Here is a 10,609-nt window from a genome sequence, read left to right as displayed (position 1 = left end):
AGTCTTTAACATTACAAAATGGATAAAATTTTTAATAGAAAGATCGGTTTTATCTTTGGTCTAACACATATAGATTAATTTTTCTATTTTTAGTAGAAAAAATAAACTCCAATCTGACTCTTACTATAAGAACCTCCATATATACTTTTACCATTGATTCTCTTGTTGATATTTTTTTTCTAAATATAATAAATTAAAATATTATTTACTAATATCACATCATTAAAATTATTTATCAAAATATAAATTTTTATTATTAATAATTCGAGTTTCCATGAAAGAATAAAAAAAAGGTAAAAGGAATACACTTACCCTTATGATTTTAGGAATATCTATCTATCTTTCAAGTTGGAAGAAAATATCATAAAACCCTTGAAAGCTATTTATTAAATAAATTTAAAAATAAAAAATAATTATATTCTTGTTATTATTTATTTATGCATTTTATTTTATTTATATTTTAATTATAAAATAATATTAAATAAATTTATTTCTTTTTCAAAAATAAAATTATGATTTTGATGTTAAATTTGATCATTGATGTGGACATATGCTGAAAAAAGACATTGGAAATGTTGTTCATTTTGGACCATAAAATGATTATTGGGTCATTGCCTTGAGAACCAAAGGACAAAGATATACTGGTCCGAACCAGTAAATTACTGATTATATGATAGTGATTTTTCAGAAATAAAAAATCCCAATTATTAATTTCCAGCACAATCTGATCTTTCCTACTGTTTCTATGATTTGACTTTTGAGTTTATAATGAATTTGGTAATTAAATTTATTTTGGCAGTAATTAAATTCATTTTAAAGTTTGAATTTGGATTAAGTTAAGATTTAACGGCATGATCAAGGTTTTTGAAATCTGATTGGATTAATTGTTCAGATCGATTAGATTAAAAATTGGCTGGTATCTTAGTTCAGACAAAATAATTAAACAGATTGAATTAGAAACTACTTAAAATTGATAAAAATAGAAAGTTATAAGTTGAATAGGTTGAACTAGTTTAATAATTTTTTATTTCTTAAATTTTTTTATGAATTTTTAATTAATTATTTAATTATTATGGGTCTAGCAGAAGAGCTGATTAAACTTGATGAATTGAAATTAGTGGTTTGATCAGTTCGATTTATTAGAACAATTGTAACACGACATCACCTGGAAAATTATATAAATTTTTTTTTTAATTTTCAAGTGATGATATGGTATAATATCAACGTACCACATCATCAAATTTTTATATTTTTTAAGTTTAGGGGGCTAAACTTGAATCTAGTTGTTAAATTCAAATACCATAATGAATAAAAAAAATCAAGTATTAAAATAAATCTAATTAAGCAAGTTAATTGTTTCGAGTTTTGTAAATAAAAAAATAAAGTTAAGAGATATTACATTGTATAAAAATTCGATGTGGCTCGATTTTAGATATAGTGAAGAACCAATAAAAATTTATGAGAAAGTGAAAAGGAATTCTTAGAGGACCATATGCTCATACCCAATGTATGGATACTTGCAAAAATTAAAAACAAACATTAGAGCAACACCTTTTCTCTTACAATTTATGATCCTGCCCTAACAAGATGGAAGGAACCATGATAAAAGTCTCTCAAAATATAATACCAGTTTTTGTAATTAAAAAGTTAAAACAATTACATATTCTTACTTTTATGTTTTAAAAGTTGTATATTGATTTTTTACTATCATATATACATAGGAAGTTGATAATGATTTGTGTTGAGGCAATTACGGGTAGTGGTTATTGCGTTTGACATTGCGACGAACAAAATAATTTGTCATATTTGAAGTTCAAATATTTCGTAAGAAAAGTTTTGGGTTGTGAATCTTGCTATTATAGTTCATATATGAAGAACAATACATTTAAAGCAACATATCTTAAAAATTAAATTGGATTGGATCAAGCAAGTGGATCCTTTAAAATAAGGAAATCGAATCGTGATTGCATTGAAGAATGATATGTAAATATCTTCTGAATATCTTAGACTTTATTAATATATTGTGTATATTATTTTAGTTGCGGTTTAAGAGGGGAATTGATTGTAATTTATCTAATATGTAAGTCTCGAAACCTTATATATTTGAGGAGACTTGTATAGATCTAGTATGTTAGAGAATTAGCGTTGACACTTATCCGTTGATGAATCTGTTTTTGTGAGCTTTAATAGAGTAAACAAGTGTGTTACTTGGTTTATAGTTGAAGTTTATAAAAAAACTTTTAGGTGAAAGAACTAAATAGTACAAAAATGAGGTTGCTACATTAGAATGCATTAGAACTTAAATCAGTTGTTACATAAGATTGAAAGTTAGTAAGTAGATTATCTCAATGAAATAAACTTCGTAGGCGTAAAGAAACCGAACTACGAATGGTGCTTTTTTTTCTGTGTTCTTATTGCAATGCCACTTCCAACGAACACTACCTGCTTTTAAGCCTAAAATATTATCCTTAAACTGAAGTGAGAGCATATTTTAAGCCTAAAAGTTCATAGGCTTTAGTGAGAGTGGGTGTGTGTGTGTGTGTGTGTGTGAATAATAGGCGTCTACGTAGAAGAATGAATTATGGTGGCTTTGGTTTGAGTGTACCAAGCTCTTTTTTATCTTTTTCAAGTCCCCACTTGGCCCACAAAACGGTGACGGTTCAAACAGCTCAAAAGCTCCAACCACTGGCATCTGGTCCATGCAATCAACTAGAGTGCATAATCACGACAAGAAATAAAGAATACCCAAACATGAACACGAATCTATTTCGAGCAAGAGGGAGATTTTTCTTTGAAACAGAAGAAAAAGTGCTTTGGGTTTGAGAGGATAAGCAAAAAAACGTACGAGTATTGGGTACCAACCAATGGGAATCGTGGAGAAGTGAATGAATTTTTTTTTCTTTTATTACACAACTTGACAACTTGACTTGGTTTGATGTTTTTTTAATCATTTGGAACAAGATCAAAGTCCCCTCAAACTATAGCCACATATATATATACACATACATATTATGTAAATAATCCCGAATGTTTGAATCTTTCAAAAATGGCTTAAACAAGAGTTTAGGGGTTTGATTCTCTAATTATTATTCGCCAGTATGATATTTATGAATGAGTTTTACGAATTTGAATATTGATAATTAGTGTACAAAAAATTAATGAATAAAAAATTGATGGAAGATTAAGCAAGTGGGTTGGTGTAAGCCACCACAAGAGTGAGTGAAACTCAATATTAATGGAGCTCAAGAATCGAATGACTAGTTGTGGATATGTGGTGAGAATGGGAAGTGACTAATTGGCTATAATAGGAGCATAGGTATGTGTGTGATTTTTTTTTACAATGTTTTCTTTTACCTATAATCTCATCTCAACTCTTAAATCGAAAGAGAAACACTTAACTCACGTTCTTCTCAAAAGTATCAACTGAACAAGAACTCATCAAGAAAATTGTTGGGTCATCAATAATAGACTTAAAATCACTTAGGAGATGGGATTGGGAAAATTACCAGTCGACAATAATAATAGTGTAGTAGTGAAGTTGGTTAAGAATCATGATGCAAAAAACAAAGGACTTACCATAGTAAAACTCATCAAGGACCTATGCAAGCAACAATTTGGCTACTTTCTTTTGAGAAATATTTTTGTTCATCGCTAATTGAATAAAAATTCTATACAAGCAAATTTAGGATGATGTCAAGTTTCATTTTTTTTATTATTTCATTATTCTCTAAAAACAAATAACATCATCATAGGCCAACTACTCCACAAACAACGTACGATATAATAATTCTCTATCCTGTTACAAGTTTTGCATTGTTGATGTCAACAATTAATTACACACAAACTAGCATGTTAGCATAATAACGATTGAGTTGACAATTGTTAATAGCTACATCATTTCAATAACGATCAAAAATATTTTTATGTTGATTAAATTTTAAATTTTCAACATTTATCTTAACCCAATCCATAAAAATTGAAATGACTAACCATAATCACAACATACATTGAATTCACTTGGAATCAAATCATGTAAACATTCTCAAAAAATAGAAAAGAACCATTCACCTAGATTAGGGTTTCAGCTAATCAAGATTGAAACAATCAATTCCAAGTTAGTGAGCCATCTCCAGCATCTTCAAAGCAAGTTATATGAAAAGAAAAAAAAAAGGGTAAGAAATTAGTGAAAAATTCCAAATTTCCAATAGATTATAAGTAAAAAAGAAAATAAATGTAATTAGAGATTCCATGAATAACGAGCGATTCTACTATATGCTCACGAAAAAGAAATTACATACTAAAATTTCTAATGCTATATTAGAGGGGTTCATAGGCTAGGTTAGGCCGGGTTCGGGTCGGGTCTAAGCATGATATTAACATATTTTATACTTACTTAAGCTCGGTTCGACCCAAAATTTTATCCAAACTCGTCCATATTTACAAAAGACTAACCCAAACTCATTTTAAGTCTATCCATATCATTTTTTTTTTAAAATTTTTAAACAATATTTATATTATATTATTTAATGTTTAATAATTTTATACAATTTTTATTTATTAAAATTTTTTAGTCATTTTAACATTATTTTAATATTTACATTAGAGTAGTAGTATATAAAAAAATATAAAATAAAGTATTATGAATTTAAAATAATTCGATCTAAGTTTAAGTTTGAACATTTAAAGCCCAAGCTCGGCCTATATTTTAAACATATCTAATTTTTTGCCTAAATTCATTTTTTAGACCTAATATTTTTGTTTAAACCCTCACAAATTTCAGACGGACTTTCAAGTCTAAATAAATAACCTGAACCATAAACAGGTATACGGTATATCAATACCAAAGTTTCTAATGCTTTATTAGATTGGTAATTGGTAGAAATTTTAGTATGTGCTTTCTCTTTTTTTTTTTTGGGGGGGGGAGTGCACCGTAAAATTTGGCGAATAACAAAAACAGTACCTTTCCCGGGTACGATTATTACAGGAGCAGATTTGCAATTGTGGACGCAATAATCACTAACACTTCCTTGAAAAACACTGCAAAAAAGTATGAAAAATCTTGAGTTCAGTATGTGTTTGATACGGATATGTTTGATTATGAAAAATCTTGAGTTCAGTATGTGTTTGATACGGATATGTTTGATTTTCTTTTAAAGAAATTTGTGTATATGAACGTCTTGTTTTCATATTTGTGTCCACGGGTGAAACTAGAAACTGTGTGATGGAAGATCGAGATCAAATTAAAAAGAAATCAAAGGGCCAAAACAAAAACAATTGTAATCAAATGGCTTAAATTCAACTTTTTACTTTTGAAAGAAGTAAAAAAAATACTTTTTTTTTCATTAATTTAATAAAGAATCAAGAGGAAATTAAATTGAATTATTAATACTTAAAAGGAACTAAGGTTGCAATTATACCATCAACCAAGGAGGCTAGGGAAAAAATGAAGAGTGGACCTAGGCTTGTTCATGAGTCGTGTTACCCGCTTAGGCTCGAAGGTTCTCCCGAAATTTGGAAGGGTTTGAGAAAAATATTAGGCCCAAAAAATGGACTTGGGAAAAAAAGTCCCGTTTAAAATATGGGTCGGGCTTGAGCTTGAACATTCAAGGCCTGAGCTCGGCCTGACCCGTTTTAAGTTTATAATACTTTATATTATGTTATTTTTATACATTATGTAATTTAGAACACATTAAAAAAAATAAACTTATACTAAATATATAATATTATTCTAATGTAAATATTAAAATAGTGTTAAGATGACTATATAAAAAATTTCAATAAATAAAAAATTATTAAATTATTAATATTAAATTAATATAATATAAATATTTTTTTAAAAAAATTTAAAAATACAATGAGTATGCCTAAATTGAGCTTGTATTAGTCTTTTACAAATATGAGTAAGTTTGGACAAAATTTTAAACCTAGATTTTGAGCCGGGTTTAGGTAAGCATAAAATATATTAATATCATGCTTGAGTCCGACCCCACCCATGAGCACTTCTAAATCAACCTAACACGTAAGAGAGAAAAGCAAAGAAAAGAGAGGGTAATTTTCCATATATTCTCGTGGAATGGCAAAGTAACAAAATCAAAAGCATAGGGGGAAGCTCAAAAGTTTATTTTAGTTGTAAAAATTAAATTATATATTTTTATGAGAGTTAAAATGATTGAATCAAAATTTTATCAAGTGTAATTTTACGATATACTAATTTAAAATTTATGAAATTTTAAAGGGAAAAACATGAGATTTCTCGTTTTAGAGAGACCGAGAGCCTTACCAACTCTTCCTAACGCCACCCATGTCAAGTATTGACTTTTAAATATGTAACTTTTAATTAAGTGTTAATGTTAAGTATAAACAATGAATACAAGTATATATATAAAACGAGTATATTCATTTTTATCTTTATTTATTTATTTGGAGGATTCTTTAATCATCATTTCTCATAACCATCAAACATGAATACTTGAAGGTATAAGGGAAAAAGCAAACCTTTGTATTAAGCTTCTACCACGGGTTCCCATAACAACAGCTGCAGGCTTCACCCTTTCTGCTTCCTTGCAAATCACTTTGCCTGCATCCCCCGACACGATTCGAGCCATCGTTCTTACCTTCGATTTCAATCCACAATTGTTAATGTGTGTATGAGAAAGTGTAAATATGTAATTACCTTGAATATATTAACTATTTCTTTATTTTTCAATAGTATGGAAGGGACAACAGAAATATATTGTTCTTTTTTCAGCAATTTTTGATCTCTAGTGGACCTTTTAATAGGATTCGAATCTAGATGAAATTTTAACTATCTATCGAAGAAAAAAGAAGGAATGGATCTTGTAAAATTACCAAGAAATTCTTCGATTTCTTCCTGCAGCAAATGATTATTCATCCGCTTCTCACAGTTTTATGAATAGCCGAGGCATTGAAGAATATCTAGAAAGGCACTTAGGAAATCGGTTTGATTCTTTCTCTGTTTGAAGAAAAGAAAGATGCTAAAGAATCGATGTTTCTTTTAGTTCAAGAATGAAACTAACCAACCTATATATTTTGCATTATGAATCAATTTGTGTTCATAAAAATTGTTGCCATTTTCTTTCTTAATAAAACAGGGAACTAATTTGCCTATCACAAGTCAATCTATTGAAACAATAGACAAGAGATGAATGCATCAAAGTTTAGTGTATGTTTAAATATTCCTACACAAGGCACACAATCTCCATTGATTTGGCAATATTAGAAAAGGGTTTAAGCAGGGAAGTGAAAATGGTGAGGGTTCATCTTTAGGGACAGCAAGGTGCTTTTTTGATTCTCCATCTCCAAGAGAAAATTTTAGAATAGAAGGTGTGTTTGACATTGATGTCAAGAAGATAGGTGGGAATCAATTTTTAATTTCTTTTGAAGACGAAGAGATGTGAGATTAAGGTCGTGGTTGAGGACTTGGTTCTCTGAGATTGAGCCTTGGACCAAGCAGTCATGTAAGAGGTGTAGAGAAACCTGGGTAGCAGTGTTTGGATTGCCTTTACATGTATGGTCTTATGCAATGTCTAAAAAAATTGCCAGACTATGAGGTGATTTTGTTTCAATTGGTGGAGATACTCTAAAAATGCAAGATTTTAGCTAATGACAAGTCAATTACAAGAGATTAATGAATTTATTACTGTTCAGAGTGGTGATGAGAGATATTTTGAATCAAAAATCTGTAAAAAAGAGCACCAGAGGGAAGAAGGCGAAGCAACTATTGAAGTGCAAAGCAAGAACCCCTGACGACAAAATTGCTAATCTATCTCTTTGAATCGAAGACTAGCTATCTTAAAGGAGGCAGAGGAAACTTTTTAGCTGGGAAAAAGACTGGGTTTAAAATCAGTGGGTGGGAATGAGGAGATTATAGATGAATTAGCATCGATGGAAAGCAATCGACTTAGGGTTGTTTCTGGTTGCTGTGTTGGGAGATTGAAGTGTATGCAAAATGATGATATTATCTTGAAACATTCGTGGAGTGGATTCTAAATCGAAGCAAGTGGCAATTAAGCTGGTTCATGAGACTACCAGGAGTCCAAAATGGCTGAAGTCTCTAACCTGGTAATTCATAGTTTATGGTCAGACGATGACATTGGTTTTGCTTTTTCAAGTACTACAAGCAGATTATTATTATTATTATTATTATTTTGGGGGGGGGGGGGGAGGGGTTGCAATAATGGTATGAGTTAAGTCTGTGTTCCAAATGAAAATTTTTGTGGGTTAGGAGGAATTTTATAGTCGTTGAAGGTCATTGGTTTAGGGATGATTTTGGTTATGCTGTTGCAAATGTCTATGCTCCATGTTTACTAGGGAAGTAAACAAAGCTTTAGAAGGAAATCCTGAAAGATAACAGCCAACGTGGTGCATAACCGTGAGGAAAGAATAGGCTGTTTGAATTTTGAGCAAGGAAGTTTGATATTATGCATGTCTGTTTTACAGCCTATATTAGGAGTTTGTGCCTGTCCTTTCCAATAATATTGTTTTCAAGATTTAAACCTATGTTCTTTCGCGTATAATATGCCTTACCATTATATGACATGTGATTACTGTTGACTGTAATATTCTATTATTATATCAATAAATTTTATGGTTGAGAAAAGATATATATAAATTAGCAAAACTCAACAATACTAACTTCTCAATTTTCACAAAATACGAGGATCAAGTTAATAAAAGGACTAATTTATTAATTTTCATAAAATATAGGGTTGAAATTCAAAATAAACCCAATAAGAACTAACCATCGCAATCTGAAAAGCCTCCACACTTAGCTTCTCCATAAGTGCTTGACTGGCTTCATAAACAATCTCACTTCTTACACCTATTATAAAAGGGAATTTGAGAAATATTAACAAAAAAGAACCAAGAAAAGAAGTGTTAAAGGGTTGGATATATAGGAATAGGTCCTCAACACGTTCGATATTGCCTTCAGTGACGATTTTGCTTCCCGATCTTATTAAGAATTTGATGAGACGGTGAGTAGAGACGAACTAAAAAAATTGTTTAGTGAAGATTGAGTCAAGATTATAAAATTGAGGGGTCAAAACTAAAAATCTTACTTTAAAAATGCTTAAACTAGATTATCAATTTTTCCAAAGAGCTAAAATTATAAATTTTCCATTTAATCAAAATTTTAAAAAAATCTAAATTGAATATTTTAATTGTGGGAGGGTCTACAAAGTAATTTACCTATTTAGCCAAAAGGCCCCTATTCACCCCTTTTGGCTACACCCGTGGCGTTGAGTTGGGTTCATAGAACAAGAACGCCTCTTCAAGTGCTTAAGAAGACAAACCGTGCAGGTTACTCATGGTTAAACTCTAATTCGCCGCCTCATCAAACATTAAGGCTCTCGCCAAGATCAGGAGACGAAACACGCGACAATACCTGATATGTCGGCATCCGACCCTTGAAAAAGAAAAAAAGCAAGTGAGAAAATGATAACTGGAAACAGCATGAACGAGATAGAGTGTATCAGCAAGCCTAACAAGATGAATAAGAGCCCAATCAAAGGCATGTTTGCTATTAGGACCATGATCAATGGCTATCACTATATCTCTCCCTCTCCTTCTCTCCACCGTCCCTCTCTCTAAAGCCGGTGCTGGAATTCTAGGGATCAATGTCGGCAAGAACACATCTCTATAAGTGTATTCTTCATCTTCCATTACCGTCTCCATTTTGTCTGAATTATGGTTGGTCGCCGCCAAGGCACAACAGTTACAAGGTTGATGTTTGAACATTGTGTGTGTCGTGTCCAAAAACCATAGATTTGTAGACACGAGTTTGTTGCAATGTTTTTTGATGTTCCAACCAAATCCCATTATTTCAGTGCCGATGACCAAGCATTAGGTTACATCTACCATGTCGCTTTAAGAAAAAAGCTCAACGAAATTAAAGGGTTGACACAATACCATCACCCTTTGATTTTGTATTAATAATCATCATTTTTCTATTTAATGTTTGAATCGATTCACCAATAAAATTTTAGGTCTATAAGTACTTAAGTTTGAATCCTATTATTCATAATTGCGATTTATGAACTCGATTCTTTTTGAATTGATCTAGTTTTGTCCAATTCTTTCTGTATTTTACTTTTGAAACTTATATATTTTTAACAATTTTTAGTACTACTTATAATTCTTTAAAACCCTTAACTTAAAAGATAGTATACACGTAATTGCATATAAATACGCTTTTTTTAATTGTTATAATAGCAATTGTGTTAATTGAATTAAGATTCGATCAACTTAAAAATTTAAAATTTTCGAATCCGCACATGATGAATCCATTAAATGGAGTATGTCCTTAATTGGATGGTTCAAATTGAATGTTGATGCAACTTCGAAGAGGTGTGAGATTACATTTGTTGATAAGCATATAAATCTTGATTTATTTTTTATAATTTTTCTTTTGAATTCAACTATTTAAGTACTTAATTATTTCAGAGCAAATAATTATGTTTGAATTTAAAACTTTAAAAACACTATATATATATATATAATACATAATAATTTCTTTTTAGCTCTTCAACATTACAAAAAAAAAATTAATTCATTTAATTTTTTTGTCTCTTTTAGTAATTGAACTTAC

General features: G+C 30.1%; 1 protein-coding gene across 1 annotated transcript; it reads right to left on the bottom strand.

Annotated features, from left to right (window-relative positions):
• Nucleotides 1–3,898: 3,898 nt before the first annotated feature.
• Nucleotides 3,899–9,840, bottom strand: LOC107948091 (universal stress protein PHOS32). The gene is made up of 5 exons (XM_041111660.1): nucleotides 9,465–9,840; nucleotides 8,763–8,842; nucleotides 6,496–6,614; nucleotides 4,961–5,037; nucleotides 3,899–4,136 (listed from the first exon to the last, which is right to left on the bottom strand). Exons 1-5 carry the CDS (start codon nucleotides 9,838–9,840, stop codon nucleotides 4,105–4,107), a joined length of 684 nt encoding a protein of 227 aa, XP_040967594.1. The 3' UTR covers nucleotides 3,899–4,104.
• Nucleotides 9,841–10,609: the final 769 nt, after the last annotated feature.

Source organism: Gossypium hirsutum, chromosome A04 (genome assembly GCF_007990345.1).
Source record: "Gossypium hirsutum isolate 1008001.06 chromosome A04, Gossypium_hirsutum_v2.1, whole genome shotgun sequence".
Lineage (NCBI taxonomy): Eukaryota > Viridiplantae > Streptophyta > Magnoliopsida > Malvales > Malvaceae > Gossypium > Gossypium hirsutum.
The sequence above is the reverse complement of the archived record's forward strand: the minus strand, read 5'-3'. Positions and strand labels throughout refer to the sequence as shown.

What these genes read in the sequence shown, in the direction of transcription:
- LOC107948091 (XM_041111660.1), bottom strand. Translation starts at nt 9,840, where the DNA reads ATGGGATTTGGTTGGAACATCAAAAAACATTGCAACAAACTCGTGTCT. An exon ending in GGTAGAAGCTTAATACAAAG is followed by an intron (nt 5,038 to 6,495) that starts GTTTGCTTTTTC and finishes ACTTTTTTGCAG; the next exon opens with TGTTTTTCAAGGAAGTGTTA. An exon ending in AATAATCGTACCCGGGAAAG is followed by an intron (nt 4,137 to 4,960) that starts GTACTGTTTTTG and finishes CTTGCTTTGAAG; the next exon opens with ATGCTGGAGATGGCTCACTA.